Source organism: Sceloporus undulatus, chromosome 6, assembly GCF_019175285.1.
Source record: "Sceloporus undulatus isolate JIND9_A2432 ecotype Alabama chromosome 6, SceUnd_v1.1, whole genome shotgun sequence".
In the NCBI taxonomy this organism is placed as follows: domain Eukaryota; kingdom Metazoa; phylum Chordata; class Lepidosauria; order Squamata; family Phrynosomatidae; genus Sceloporus; species Sceloporus undulatus.
Window position 1 is genome coordinate 106,713,868 of NC_056527.1, and position 16,636 is coordinate 106,730,503.

Consider the following 16,636-nt stretch of genomic DNA (forward strand, 5'->3'; position numbering starts at 1 on the left):
TCATATAATACCTATTTAGGCGATTATTGCACCTGGTTTTATTTCCATCACTAGGCGCAGGATGTTAAAGTCAGGGGTGGATTCTATCGCATAGCCCCGTCCTGGCGTACTCATCTGGACTTCTCCTGGACCTTTTAGCAAATCTGTCCCTGTGTGTTTACATCCTGTGCCTAGTGTAGGAATAAAATCCGGTGTGATAATCTCCTAAATTTGTTCTCTGAGCTATTGGTGTCTTTGCTCCTTAGTCAGATCTTCTGTGCTGCTGCACTAGACTGACTTCTAACAAGTGTAAGATGGATCAGAGTGCTCAAATCATGTTTAACACATTTCTAAGTAATATTTCTGATCTGAGGACTAAAAACCTTTTTTGCAAAGAAAAAGGGCACAAAAAAGAATGTTTGGACATATGTGAGCTTCCTGGCACTTTTCAGTTTTATTACTGAACAATTCTGTTCTTGGCTCTTTTTTCAGATGCAGCCAAGGTCTCCATTATCAGGAAGTGTTGGTGGATTCTGCAGGGAGATATCGAGTGAACTGCTCATGCCCTCCAGTCCTGGGGGCTGGTACTATCTTTACCAGGGCGGGCAACTCATTGCTGAAACCAGAGTTTGGCAAGATGGGAAACCACAAGTTTCAATCTCACAGAAGGGCACTCAATTTCACTAAGGGAGAGCTAACATGCCAATATGAACAATACCCACTCGATCACACTGAAGTATGGACACAAGGTAAGCCCAAAGGGAAGGAGAAATGGAGAATGACAATTGTAGTAAGCAGAATTATATATGCTATCAATATGTATGGTGTTGTTTCAGATACTGGAAGAGAGGGTCCCCTTCCAAGAAGTTTTAATCAAAAAACTCAACAAAGACAAGGAGAAAATCGAGGATGGAGTAAAAAAGGAAGAACTATGCAATTACTTCAGTTGGTGCATTTAGTTAGGGTACAAGGTTATGATAAGAATCATGAGGTTCCCCCTGTAGTAGCCATTGATGTTTAGGGCTTCAGGCCCCTTCACCCCAAAGTTTTGGCCAAAAGGAGAGATCATCATGCCTCCAGAAGCCTCAAAGGGCATACTTTCCTGCAAAAGAACCATATCCAAACCTGGGTTTTTTTGGGGGGGGGACTGGGGCTTGGAGTTATTTTTAAAGATCAGTTATATTTAAATCATACTTAAATTACTTTCAGTTTTTGCCAGGAAAGCTTGGTCTGACCTATAGAGAGGGTCAAGAGTAGAGGTGCCATGTGACATATAGGACAAGGCTTCTATATCTTTAATGGCTGTAGAAGGAATTTCAGGACGTGTTGCTTTATACAGTACAAGTTACCTCCTGAAATTCCCTCTGATTCACAGCTGTTGAAGATACAGGGCCCTGTATTTCACCCAGCAACCCTCGTGGGAAAATGTCTCCCAGGCCTTCCAAAGTTCTCTCTTCAACAGTAGGAGCCAGCCCTTGCCTGGTTCCCTCTAAAAGTTATTAGAAAACAGATTCTATTATCCCCAGGTAACTGATAGGATGTCCAATGCACCTGGAGGGAAGCAGTTTTGGAAGGCTTCAGTAGAGTGTGGTAACGTACAGGAATTGCACCAAAGACATAATAGAAATGTTGGTTTTGAAGAGGGATTCAAAGGAAGAATGACAGAATTGACAAGGTGCTATATAGGCATGAAATATGGATGTAATGAGACTGAATAGATATCTACATGATGGATGATAGGGTGGAGAAAGTGCAAGCATATTCCCAAGGACTTTTAGGATTTTAAAAAATGTCCATCCAATATAATTAAGAAAATAATTTATTACATTGTGGTTTTACCTTCCCCAGTGTGGCATGCTCCAGATGTGTTGGACTACAACTTGGGCCTCATTCCACTACATTTTAAACTGGATTGCAAATCGGTTTGAACAGGTTTAAATTACCATGGTTCGCACTTGAACCGAATTGATGAAATGATTCGGAGAGGGGGCCATGCGCTAGACCCATTTAACCTGAGCTTTTTATGCTGATTTTCTCTGCATCTTTTTGAATAAATCGATTCCACGCAAGTGTGAACCAAATGCAGATCGGAATTGATTTAAATTTGCCCTTTGGTCGGCTAGACGGGTCCATTTTGAATTGATCCATTCGTCAATGTGAGCCACAAGTGGGTTATTTTATTTTTATTTTCCAGCAAGAAAATGCATTGGAGCAAATGTAGTGTGCACCACACTCCACTGCCAAACCGATCCATTGATTTGGATCACAAAGCAATTTATTTGTAAGTGGGAATGCGGCCTAACATTGTCTCTGATGATGGGTGTATAGTCCAACATATCAAGAGGGCACCAGTTCTGAGAATCTGCATTAGACCTTGCCATTTCAGAAAAGGTATTCAAGCAATGGTACAACACTGTCGGTATATCAATACACATTTCCTAATTTCTCCAAAGATTCACATCCGAAAGCACTGATTCACCACAACTAACTCACTGCGACTTGGGCTTGGAGTCAGCATCCTTTTATTGGCCTTGTTTTTCATAGCTGATGCATGTTGGACTGAGGTCTATCAGGAGAACTGATTCACAAGATGGAATCCTTGAGCAACAAGATCCCATGGAGCCATTGGAGACTGTGGCATAATGGACCTTCCGTTCTTGGCAGAGAAGAGACACAAGGATAGACTGGAAGACAGCCTATAACTGTTTGACTGCAGCCTTTGGTTCCATTTACCCGAGAGTAGCCACCCCAAAATAAACAGAAATAGCAACTTTGGCCTACAACCACTCATGGAACACACACTTTCCATTACCACCCAATGTGTGATTGCTTAATGCTTTGTTTTATACTGAGTCAGATCTGAGATCATCTGTCTTGGGAAAAATGCCATGCCTCAGTGGTAAAGCATCTCTGGAAGATGCCCAGGTTCAATCTTGGCATCTTCCAGTAGGACTAAAAAGACGTCAGTTTGAATACCTGAAGAGCTACTGCCAGTCAGTCTCAACAGTACTAATCTAGATAGACTTAGTGGGGACCAAGCAACACTGTTTCTTTTATCTCTCAGCACTGTTCAGGGATATGGTGTGATGGCACACTCTTCCATCCATTGCCCTGACTGAGCTTCGTTCAATATTCCACTGTTTTTATTGCAAACCCCATTAATAGTTGTATTTTGTAATTGCAGTTTCTGTGCGCTTGAATGTATACTCCCTTAGCACTCTTGTTGCTGTGTGCCTTCAAGGCTGTTCTGACTTACGGTGACCCTAAGGAGACCCTATCATGGGTTTTCTTGGCAAGATTTGTTCAGGGGTTTTTCCAAGGCTGTAGAGAGTGTGACTTGCCAAGATCACCCAGTAAGTTTCCATGGCCAAACCAAGATTTGAATTCTGGTCTCCAGAGTCTAACCCAATGGTCAAAACCACTACATCACACTGGCCTAAGCAAGATTTACCACTCTTACAGGTGGCAATAATTCAAACAGGATTCCATAGCCCTGAGCCATGGCATTTAAAGTGGGGTCAAACCGGATTACTTCTGCAGTGCGGGGATGCAGCCTAAATGGGCCTTCTGTATCTCTGCTAGAATGTGGACATTAAAGCGTATAGCCAGAGCCCTTTCTAGCTGCTACTTTAAGCACTCATGGATTAAAAAGAAATGACACAAAGTCATCTTTGGAAGCTAATGGCAAATCTATATTTTTATACAATTCAGTCTCCCTAAAATAAATCTTCTGTTCTTGAGTTCCTCTGTATGGTTTTCTTTTATTCTCTCATTGTGCTCTTAAACCTTTTCCCAATACTCTATTTATCTCTGCAGAAAACCATGGTTGCCATGGTGTGTACTCCTAGACTTTCGGGGAGGGAGTCATGACTTAATGGTGTTTGGCTGCACCTGTACAAAAGATGGAGTTGTAGGTAGGAAAAATAGCAGCCTGCTTGGGGGCGAGAGAAAGCACACATGCGGTGAAGTGTCAGTTCATAAGAAATTTTACCCCGGGGATCCTTCGTTGCCTCCCAGTTTCCCAGAATGTACCTGTCCCTTTCAAGGGGATTTGCTCTTGAGAGTCAGATCAAGACATTTTTGCTGCATTTTGCAAATTATGCTCTTTCCCAGGCCCAAGGAATTTTGCCACCCGAGGAAGAACAACAAATGCAGGGCTATCCAGGATTGGTCCAAGATATTTTGCTGCCTGAGGTGAAGCACAAGAGAGCACAAGATGTTCTATCTGCAAATAAACCTTATACTGTATATACTCATGTATAAGTCTATAAATTTAGGTTTTAAAAACTGATCAAACAAAAAAAACTGAGTTGACTTATCCATGGGACATGTAAGTATTATACTTTAAATCATATAGGCAAGAATTTAATCTGCCCTGGAAGCACAATGAAAGGCTTAGATATAGAAGGGGGGGGCATCTGGCTTAATTAGACTACATGTGAAAGGGATCTAGGAGTCCTAGTAGACCACAAGTTGAACATGAGTCAACATTGTGATGCAGAAGCAAAAGGCCAATGTGATCCTAGTTGTATCAATAGAAGTATAGTGTCTAGATCGAGGTAATTAATAGTGCCACTCTATCTTGCTTTGGCCAGGCCCCACCTGGAATACTGTGTCCAGTTCTGGGCACCACAATTCAAAAAGGAGGTGATAAATTGGAGTGTGTCCAGAGGAGGGTGACCAAAATGGTGAAGGGCCTGGAAACCATGCCTTATGAGGAAAGACTTAGGGAGCTAGGTAGGCTTAGCCTGAAGAAGAGAAGGTTTAGAGGTGATATGATAGCCCTCTTTAAGTATTTCAAGGGGTGTCACATTGAGAATGGAGCAAGCTTATTTTCTGCTGCTCCAGAGACAGAACACAGAACAATGGATGGCAAGCTACAGGAAAAGAGATTCGACCTCAGCATTAGGAGGAACTTCCTGACAGTAAGGGCTGTTCAACAGTGGAACCACATTTCCTCAGAGAGTGCAGCAGAGTTCCTTTGGAGAACTGTAAACAGAGGCTAGATGGCCTACTGTCTGGGATGCTTTGATTGTGAGTAGTTCCTGCATGGCAGGGGTTGGACTGGATGCCCTTGGGGTCTCTCCCAACTCTATGATTCTGTTGCTATTCCACTTTCCGCACAAAATTCTTATATTCCACTTTAGCTTTGGCTGCCTCATGTTGCCTTCTGGAGTTTTGTAGTTCAGTGAGGCCTAAGAGCTCTCTGGCTGAGAATTCTAAATGCCCCTCCTTAAACTACAAATCAAAAATGCAACAGGAGGCAGCCAGAGCAGTTTAAAGTGGAATAGCAGCACTATAAAAGGGGTGCACAGTTATCTAGTGTCACCCTCTTCTGAGGTGTCACCTTGTGTGGGCCATACTTCTTTACCCCCCCCCCCCCAAGAATGCCACTGCTCTCTCCACGAACCTGAACATAGCTCAGGTATGCCGGCTGTCCCACTAGTTCACACAAAATTGTCTTCCAAAATTTATTTGGGAAAGCAAGGGAAAATATGCATTATTTTATTTACCGTATACAGTAGGGTGTCATTATCTGGGGCTTGCCATCCAGAGATTTAAGCATCCGCAGATGGCAAGACTTGTTTGTCCTCAATGGCGGAGCATGTACGCACACTACCATTAGAGACAACAGGGACTTTGGGTCCCACTTTTTGTATCTGTGGGAGGGGGATCTGGAAGGATCCTCCGCGGATACCAAACTCTGACTATAATGCTCGGTACCTATGATTGCCACCACAGATTTGAGTATCCCTGGACGGCAAGCCCACACTGTCCCAATGGCGGCCGTGTATGCACCACTGCTGGGGGCAGACTTCATCCTGTTGTCTCTAATGGCGGCGTGTGGTCATGTGCATGCGCCCACCATGAAATCCTATTGTCCCTAATGGCAGCGCAGCCACATGCATGTGCTGCCATCAAGCACAACAGAAACTGAACATCCATGGTTTTGGTATCTGTGAGGGGGGGGGGGGATGGATCCCTGTGGATAGCAAGGGCCGACTGTATCAGTTGACCTCATGTATAAGTCAAGGGCAGTTTGGGACCAAAATTATCGAATTTGGCTGATCCAGGACTATGCTGAGGGTAAAACTTTGGAGCACAGCATGAGATTTCTTCTAGCCATGGTGGGACTTTGGCATTTGAGGGGCAAGTTTTTGCTCGTCCTCCTCCTCTGCCATCCGGACCTTCTCCACAAGAGAAAGCTGGGTGGCAGAGGAGCCTTGAGAGGTAAGCATTTGACTTTCCTCCTTTGCCATGCCTGGCTCTCTCCTTGGGCCTGGAAACCCCAAACAGCCACCACTGCTATTTTTTCTCAGCACTATGTATTACTGTATAAGTCAACCCAGGTTTTTGGGGTCAATTTTTGGCATAATGTTTTCAACTTATACATGAATATATACAGTATATTTAACCTAACCTTTGAGTTAATTAATCCTCTTCAGTTAACTGAGTGCAAACTACTTCTGCACTTTGAATGCTTTTGCAGCAACTGAATGGGGGCAAAGGGGGAGTGGGAAGGAAGAGGAAAGAAACAAAAGGCCTGTTACAGACAGCCAAAATAAAGCGGCTTCAAGTCACAGTGGAGGTACGGTGTTTCAATGAGCATGCGTCCTAAGAGTCCGGAAGTCGCACCAAAGCCCCAAGCTCCAGCCCTAAAGGACTGGCAGCATGGCTTTGGTGTGGCTTCTCGGACTCTTAGGACGCATGGCATCAATTGAAACCACCATACCTCCACTGTGACTCGAAGCCAGCTTTATTTTGGCTGTCTGTAACATGCCCAAAGACATTTAAAAAAGAACTATGAGGCGGGTTACAGGACCGCCTACCAAAGCGGCGGTCTGCTGCCGCCGCCAGGTTGCCGAACGTCCGGCAAACCCGCCAGCAGCCAAACAGCGTGGTTCCCAGATGCTGCACAGAGAAGGAAGGAGGCGTGAAAAATCATTGCTCCCATCCTGCGCCCCGGACGAGCACGCCGCAAGTGCCAAAAGAGTGCACTTTGCGGCGTTACCTTTCTGGGGTGCAAACGTTGCAGACGCAGCGTGTCCACTACGTCCAAGATGGCGGTGCCCGTTGTGAACGGCTGCCGACCATTTTCGTTACGGACTCAGTCCGCACTAGGGTTTAGGGGCGTCCTGGAAGAGGACGCCCCTTCTCAACCCATAAGTACGTGTCTTGTCTGAGCAATGTACTTTCCGGCCACTTGTAAACGGGCCTAAGAAAATGGGATAGCAGAGGCTATAATTGGGACTAAAACTATCTGCCGAATTGGACTGTGGAAGGCATGTTGCCTTCTTAGTAAGTCTGTGCAGGGATTGTGTCCTCAAAAAAGCATACATTGTGGGTTGGGAATCTGCTCTCCAACATGATTATGGACTCCCCATCAACTTCAGCCAGGGCATTGGTCCAGGGATGATGAGAGTTAAGTCCCAACATAATTTTCAAAGGGTAAACAATATTCCTATTCCCTTTAACCTAAAGAGCATTTCTCACTGCGTTTTAATTTACAATTTCCAAGTAATTATGCAAATAGTTTGCATTGTTTACACCAAGCACAAAGAGCAAAGCTATAAGCATAATGCATCTTGTACTTTTCTATAATTGGATTAATTTATCAGACCTCCAGATAGTACAGATCTTCACCACACCTATCAGCCCTAACCAGCATGCTTAGTGGTACATAGGAGTTGTTGAAGTCTAACAACTTTTTAGCAAATTCTGAGGTTCCTACTCCTGCCTTATATAACTATTATTCATTTACTACCACACGTCAACCTTGTTTTCCACCTACAACTACATTACCTAACTAGAATATAATTTTTTAAAGTACAGTGTACCCCGGGTTACAAGAAATTAATTCGTTCCGCCGCCGCTTTCGTAACCCGGAATACTTCGCAAGCCGAAACAAATCCCATAGGCGCTAATGGGGAAAGCCGCGATTTCGTGGAAAATAGCGCCGAAAAGCACCACAAATTTTCTTTGTAACCCGAAATAACCTCGTACAACCCGTAACAGTTATTTCCTATGGGAATTTTTTCGTATCCCGGAAATTTCCGTAACTTGTGTATTTCGTATCACCGGTGGTACCACTGTATTTAATTCCATTCCAAAGTTCTTCAACACATATTTCCTTTCATATCTCCTCCCTACAATGCTTTCTACCATAGAAGAAAAAAATGGTACAACAGGGAGTGTATGAAACACTGTTCCGTCCTGATTTTCCATCACATTTTAAAACCCTACTGAGTAATAATGAAATTTAAGACCCAGGTGTGGGGACAGGATTATTTTAGTCTATATGATTGAGTGGGGACCAGGCTTGGATATAAGCTGTCAGGTTAATATCTAGGACAAAGTGAACATAGAACCATCCAATCATATATAAATAAAAACTGGAGAAGAAGACACTAAAGCAAACTGCTGGCGCAGTGGTAATGCCTGTACTTGCAGCCATTCACTTGAAACCACCAGAAGTTGCGAGTTCAAGACCAGCCAAAAACGGCCCAAGCTCGACTCAAGGGCATTGCATTTTTTTTTTTTTTCCTTCTGAGGTCGCATAAAAGAGAAGTTACCCAGACTGTGGGGGCACAATTAGCTTACTATTCTACCATTAAGCCTCTTACTTAGTTGTTCAACCGCTATGATCTTTGGACTAGCGGTATATAAATAAAACCAAATTATTATTCATTATATACAACAGCAGTTTTCTAAGCCTTTCTCCAGTTTATATAATAGATTGACTATTATGTTCTCTTTGTCCTAGGTATAATCTGACAAACTAATCATATCCCGCAGACGTTTCTCTAGTTCTTTGCCACAATTTAAGATTAATTTCCAACAATTCAATTTTAGATTAATACTTTTTGCTAAGTCTGGCAAAAATGTGTGAAATGTTTGCAGATCTCCATATTCTTTTCTCTAGGGCACAGGGGCATTACAAACAGGTAGATATCAGGAATATTTAAGTAATGGCATCCTACACCACTCCGAGCCCTTTAATTGAAACGTGGAGGGGAACACAGACTATTTGGTGTGTGTGTATCTCAAATACATAAAATACAACACACACACTTATGTACAGTGTCCTTCAAGAGGGCAGAGGAAAATGTTGGCCTTTTAGAATTCTAATTAAATAATTAATACCACCATACACAGTGTAATGTGCCTTCAAGTGCCTGCTGACCATCATGGCAACCCCACTAATTTCACAAGGGTTTCTTAGGCAAAGGGATATACTTGGAGATGGTTTTTAGCCAGTTCCTTTCTCTGAAATATAGCCTCCAGGACCCACCTGCGTATTTGTTACTGTCTCTGATAAGTATTACATAGCCCTCCAACATTCACAGATGATGAAAACTTGGATATGTGTGGCCAAGGCCCAACATCAAGTATGACAAAAGATGGCAAAAGAATAAAAAAATTAATCTCTACAGGAAGAACACACCAAGCCAGGAGGAGGCTGATGCCAGCAGTTTGCCTTTTGCCGAGAGTCTACAGTAAAGGTGGAGATTTGCCCTCTCCTACTCCTTCCTGCGAGTTGAGTACAAAACTATAAATCAGACATTTGACCCTCACTTTGCAGCATCCGAAGGACATAGGGAGAATGTGGAAGGAAGGAGAAAGAAAACTGGAGCATTTTCAACAACAGCTGAAAAGCAGTGGCAGCATAGAGGATCAATTGGGAAATGTTCCTGCACAATTGGAACAGTTGAAGGATAATGTGGTCAGTAGATGTGCAAAACTCCAGGGAAACCTAAACCTAATCAGATCATCTGCTAACTAAACCTTGATTTGCAGCTATTTGACAGCTTGGCCACATTTTTGTTGCCCTTTCAGTTTTTTGTTCTTGATGTTTTTCACATCATTTCCAAGTTAAGGCCAAACCTAAAGTGAATCTATCATGGGGTTTTCTTCAGCAAGGATTTGTTCAGAGGAGGTTTGCCCATTGGCCATACTCCTGAGGCTGCGAAGCCATGTGACTTGTCCAAGGTCACACAGTGAGTTTCAATGGCTGCAGCACGGAACGAAACCCTGGCCTCCAAAGTCGTCAAGTCACATGCTCAAACCACTATGCCCACACTACTAAATTATAGTTATACAAATATGAATTCTTATATGATCAAAGAGGAAACATCTTACAGGTTACAATGATGTTGGTCTGCCTGTCTGTTAAATTCAGATTCCACACACCCCTGGCAGTGCTAACTAGTTTACAACCGACTAACTAGTGTACATCAAGTCACGGGGAAGTAGAGCACTTACACCTCTCATCATCCCTTAACCATGGATGATGCTGATGGGAATTGAAGCTTCAACAACATCATAGGGACCACAAGTTTCCCACACCTGCAAATACAGGGTCCTTCCATCGAGCCTTGAAATAAGCCAGGAGGTGGATGTTAGTATGGCTTTGTTGAATTTGGGATTGGCATCTAAAACATCAGAGGAAAGTCCAGTGAGAAGGTCCTTGCCCCTTTTCAGGATTCACTCATATGTATTTACTGCCTTTTGGCACACAAAAGGAGAATTAGTCCAACTGTTTCATTCAACTCCTTGCTTATTGCCTTGCATGTGGTTTCTTAGCTTGAAAATAATTTGTTTCATTCCTTGGAACAAACCGGTAGAGTTTATATAATTCAGAGGAAGATTGAAAAGAGATATTATAGGTGGTCTTATTTCTCTGTTGTGAGCGCTTAGTGTGGCCCGTTTTCCTAAACGTTACCGGATTATCTGAAGGTGGGGGAGTGCCTCTACTTTGAGGTCAAAGTTAAAGATCAATATGGAAAAATCAACCCTTGGAAGTTATTGTGATCCATTCCAGCCAAGGAGGGCTTTGTCCAGCCAAGCGCCCAGCACCATATCAAGAAGCAGAGCCTACCAATGTTTACAAAGCAGGCCTACGGAGGGAAGGGATTCCACCAGTTTACCCCATGGAGTGGGAAAATTATCCCACCACCACCAGACTGGAGGTAGGTGCCACTTTTTCTAGCAGGGGGGGGAATGGTTGCTGTTGAGATCTTTTCATGTATTTCAAAGTGGAAAAGCAAAGAGTACGTTTTTGTGAAGAGATGGATGTCTTTAAGGATGGTAATAACCCAGTTCCCAGAGTGTGGAAACATCCAATCATCTATATTAATAATAATAATACATAATATAATAATAATCAATAATAATATACAGTTGTCCCTCTGTAACCACGATTTTGTTAGCCCACGGGCATTCAGACCATCTACAGCTTGAAAAATATTTTAAATAATATAAATTCCCAAAAGAAAACCAACCTTGATTTTTGCAAATTTCTCTATATTATTATTATTATTATTATTCATTATTATTTATATCAAGGTCCATCCCATGTACATGGTGCTTTACAACAGAATAACAGCATTTAGAACTACATGTCCTTCAGTAGTAATTTAAAAAGACAAAACTTACCGGTACAATCCAACAACAATGCAATAGTCAAAATGCAGTAGTAAAGCATAGCCGTAAAAAACCCACAACAAGCCTCACACATTTTGTCATGCTTTTAATTGTAACGTTTTTTTAATCATCGTACGCAGCCCTGAGATTCCAGTTTCTGACAAGAAAGGCGGGACTATAAATATAAATCATAACAATCAAAAAACCACAAAAATGCACAAATGCAGAATAACAATAGATAATTCCAATACAGTAAAATATAAAGCTCTTCAATTTGAAATCCCCAAGTTTTTAGAAAACAAAAAAGTAAGGGACAACCATTAGTACTTACACCCAACTGGTATTTAATGGGATTTGAGCATCCATGGATATTTGGATTCCACAGGGGGTCCTGGAACCAAAGGTTCACTTTATTATTACTATTATTATTATTATTATTATTATTCATTATTATTATTATTAATTAATTATTATTTTGAACCTACCACGTAGTTGGGAAGATTATAGATAAACAGGTTCCAAAAACAAACATTTTCAAGCTCTGTTCTGTGTTGCTAACATAAACATTGTTTTCAAGATCATGGAGTCACTATTTGATTAAAAAACAACTAAGCGTCTTATGCTAAAGTTTGGGTCTCCCATTTTCTAGGTGGCGCTTCTTTGGATTTGGAAGACTGCAGCATGAATCTCATGGGCTCCCCAGAGTTTTTATTTAAATTTAAATAGTAGCCTCCATTGAGACCAAAGGGGCTGTTGGGAGGCTTTGCAAGTCTAGCAGCCCTTTTTACATGACTTGTCTCCTTGAAAACCGTCACTTCACTCCCTGTCCCATTCTCAGTCTCAAGAAGCTCCTCTTTTATCTCAGTGCCTAATCTTGCCTGTCTCCTTGGCAGTACCTTCTAAAAAAGAGATTTAGGAAGAAAGAAGGGTGCAAGGGGAGATGAGGGCATCACCAAAGTGCTCAGGTGGTGTCCTTTTCTCTGCAGCATCCCTTCTTCAGTATGAGCAGGAAGGCCACAAAGTTTGGACACAGATGTTCATGACTTATGGGTAATTACAAGCTATCCTTGAAGAAGGCTGTCCCAACCCTCAAGGGGAAAGATGTCTCAAAATCTAAGAGGTCAAGGAGAGGCTGTTATCAGAGCTTGTTTCATTGGTTTACAAGCTCATTCTGGCTTTGCTGGCAGACTTCCTGCCAAGGATGCCACTCAACTGCTGGAGTGGAAACAGAAGAGATACAACTGGAGAGAAAAATTCTTAATGTCCAACCTCGAAAGAGCAAAAACCCGAGAGAAAAAAACCTAAAGCCAAGACCTCAACAAGAGATACAAACCAGAGAAGAAAAACCTTAAAGCAAAGTCCTCAGCAGGCGCACATCTCCACAGCAGAGACCAATCTTTGAGTGAGTTTATTTATGTATTCATCACCTTTCAGTTTCACCTTGGTGGATCCAATCTACAACCTTGTGGGGCCATGGCCTTTTATTATTGCTGCCACGGAAAGGGGATGTTCAGTGGCTTCTTCTGACTTCCAATAAACTAGGCTACCAATATGGATGTGCCACAGTGCCCTTGCCCAATGTCATCCGTTCCTTTTAAAAAATTTTAAATCTTTATTACAACAAAAACACATTGGTGTAAATTTAAAAACAATAATTAAACACAAACCCTATATTTCAATACTAACTACTTGCAAATGATTAGAATGAACCAAACAGAACGTTTCGTCTGCTTCCAAGTTAAACACAAATCTTTCTTTGTAATATTCCACCTCTTTCAAGAAGCCTAAATCTTACAATGTTGAACTCTTCTTTAGTCTGACTGAATTTTTTCTGTGACTTTACCTCACAATTCCCATGTTTATTTTATATTTTTCATTGTAATTTTCTGTTATTCATTTGCCCTCATTAATGTATTATCCCCCTACTGTGTTCTCTTTCTAACATATAAAAATCAGATCTCGAAAGGAGTTCTTGTAGCAACACTTTTAGACAACATGGACACGACAAGAAGTTGGCAGCATGAAGCTTTCCTAGAATATTCAGTCTACTTCTTTATAAGTTTATGATAGCTCCTAGCTGCCCAACTTCTTTCTTTCAGTTAGTTCTCAAAGGTGCTAAACGATCTCTCTTACAGACTGATTCCCACAGACTAACAAATGGCTGTATTCTTTGAATCTATATAAATTAAATCGTTCAGACTGATATTTTGCCAGATTTGACCATCATAATTTCCAATAAATTCTTGACTCTTCAATCCATTCCTTCCTTCACACTTTTTTATGAATTATTTTCAACCAATAAGTAATTTTGTCCCATTTCCCTACATGTCTGCCTAACTTTAATTAGCCACTTTTCTGCCAATAGGTAAATCTATTTAACTTTTCAACTTTTGAGCATATTGACATCCTTGCTTGCTGTCAACCTTATATATTATTATCCCATTTTTTTCCAAACGTCTCTTGGCCTAAGGTACAGTTGTGATGTTTAATAGGAAGAGTTCTGCATTTAATGGAAAGGACTTTCCAATAATTTTGTGTCCTCCACCCCATCCCCTTTCAACTCGATGGAAGTAGCACCATCCACCCATCACCATACTGTCCCATTTGGAACTGTTTCTTTCCATTTCCTTAGTTTTCATAGCCTTCCACTCAGGAGACAAAAAGGATTTATACACCTTTATAATATGATAGCAGGTAGAGTGTGTTCTATATTTTCCGGAGACTAGAGAAAAGCCAGCATAATTTAATATACATAGCCAATATTGCAATGGCCCACTTCTCAGACATACCATTTACATCTGTGTATTTGTTGTTGTGTTGACTGCCCTTAAGATCAACCCGACTCATGGCGACCTTGTGGATGAGACGTTGCCAAGACTTCCTATCAAACTCCACTACTTTGCTCAGGTCCTGCAAATTCTGCTCAGTGACCTCCCGAAATTGTGTCTTATCTATGTGGTGTGTGGCTCCATTCCTCTCCTACCTTTCCTAGTAATTAATTATCTTTTAACCGATTGTGACTAAATTATGACCGCCTCAATTTGATCACTATGGCTTCCAAGGAGATATTCAGGGCTTTGTCTGTTTCCATGACCCATTTGTTTGTCTTTTGGGTTGTCCACAGTATCCTTGGCAACTCTTCTCCACCACCACAATTTCAAATTGTGTGATTTTCTTCTTACCCGCTTTTTTCACTGTCCACCTTTCACACTTCTCGGGGCCATGGTGATGAGAAATACTAATGGCCCTGGATGATTCTAACTTTAAGTTTTCAGTTGTCATATTTTACCTCTTTAGATCTTATCTAGTTCTTTGAATGGCTCTCTTCCCATTCATAGTCTTCTTGCTTATTCTTGACTGCAGTCTCCATTCTGATCAATGTTTGATCCTAGGTACAGGAACTCTTTAAACTGTTTTGATTTCCCGAGTATGTCTTCCGTGGTCATATTTTTTTTCTTTATGTTCAGTATTAGGCCCTGCCTTGCACTTTCATATTTGACTTTCCTTAGTAATGTTTCCAAGTTGTGAGTTTTCCTGCTAGAGTAGTGTGGTGTTCTACTGCAATCCACTAGGCTCATCGTGTAACCAAGTGATATACTGCAAGATTACATTTTCTGATTGGACCAACACTTCTGATTTTAGCATTTGTAAGATCTTCACAGGATTGGACCTGCTGCCTTCTCTCAGCAAAGTAATTCCTGTAGGCACCATATTCCTAACATTTAGCATCAGTATTTCAGATCAGTGTGTTCTCTTGTGTTTGTTGATTTTGAGGGCAGGGGTTACTCCTGTACTGTAGCCAATGACAAGTGTTTCAGAGGGAAATTTATATTTCCAGGACAAAATGTTTCCTGTCATGTCTTTGAAATTTTGTCTCTTGCTAAATACGGAAAGCCACTTTGACAATATGCTTTTTCTTGCTGTTGTGCCATATCTTCAAAGGATGCCTGTTATCCCCCCCCTTGTCTTACTCTCTACTATCAGTGATTACTGTTTGGTTTTTTTTCAGAACACAAAGACTGGATGTAAAACTAGTGGAAATAGCATATCACCTATTCAAGTTAAATGCTTTCTCCCGCAGATAGTCCTAAGCTGTAACTAAGTTTACGTTTTTATTGTTGTTCTGTGCCTTCAAATAGTTCTGGACTTATGGGGCAAACTCATTCATGGTGTTTCCTTGGGCAAGATTGTTCAGAGGGGGTTTGCTCTTGGTTTCCTCTGAGACGATGAGAATATGACTTGCTCAAGGTCACCGACTGGGTTCCATGCTAAGACCCCTGGTCTGCAGTCTCAAACCATTACAACACCACACTGGATCATTGCCACTATGCTTACTGTGGTCCAGGATGGACCGCGAAGAGATGTTTCATGTCCTTGTTTTTTCTTCTTAAGAGAAGGGAAGTTTCCCTGAGGCTCACCCTTTAGGTCCCTTACAAGTCATGGGCAGTGATTTTTTTTTAATTGTTATCAGATGGATTGCACAATTGCCGAGAGAGAGAGACCCTGGTGCTTTTAATATTCACGCATCCCTAATTTTGAATTGGAAGCTTTCTTATGCAGCATGCATGTATCTTAAGAGGATCCAAAGAGGATCGTTACTTAGACTCTCAGCGGCAATGGCTTTTGGGAGTTCACATTAAGCTTTCAAGCGAGGGCAGCGGTGATGGTTAAAAGTTTTCTTCCAATGTTAAAGACTTTTTCTTTGTCCAGGTTCATGGCTAGGGATCTGAGCCATGTGACGTGCTTAATCTGTGGACACCAGTTTTATGCATTTAGGCCCAGCCACAAGGGCACCAGGAAGCAGGTTTGCGGGTACCAGTGGGCAGCTGACGCTGCTGTCAATTGGCTGGGTTTCACTCAAGGCTGTGTCACCAGCCATGGGACACAGTGCCGACATTTTTTTTTTTTTTGACTTCCCACTTCATTCACCATTTAGTGAGGTTCCCTCTCAGGTTTTTGCTGCTGATTTGGTGGGTTGTTACTTAAATGGTTTTAAAGGCAAAGGCACTGATCTGGCAAGCCTAACGAGATTCAAACCACTTCAGAGTTGCACAGGCCAGTTATCATGCATCTTGCAATCCAATCATGTTTCTCAGTGTGCTTATTGTGTGAAAGTGTGTATTAATCATCAAGGGGCTAAATGGGGCATGGAAAAAGGCCAGTGGTGACATTTGTTTGGCTTGGACATCAAAGGTGGGCAACTGTGGAAGGCTAGTGGGCCACAATTAAAAAA

The 16,636-nt window shown here is 41.8% G+C and overlaps 2 protein-coding genes across 2 annotated transcripts in view; both read left to right on the forward strand.

Moving 5' to 3' along the window:
- The window catches only part of LOC121932455 (immunoglobulin superfamily member 1-like), a 5,923-nt gene extending 5,172 nt beyond the window's left edge, over positions 1-751 (forward strand). The window contains exon 4 of the mRNA XM_042471085.1: positions 472-751. Within this exon, the coding sequence (XP_042327019.1) occupies positions 472-533 (62 nt within the window). The 3' untranslated portion in view covers positions 534-751. The remainder of the gene's footprint in view (positions 1-471) is intronic.
- Positions 687-16,636, forward strand: part of LOC121933795 — a 38,768-nt gene continuing 22,818 nt past the window's right edge. The window contains exons 1-2 of the mRNA XM_042473785.1: positions 687-728; positions 3,997-4,173. Coding sequence (XP_042329719.1) covers positions 687-728; positions 3,997-4,173 — 219 coding nt within the window. The remainder of the gene's footprint in view (positions 729-3,996; positions 4,174-16,636) is intronic.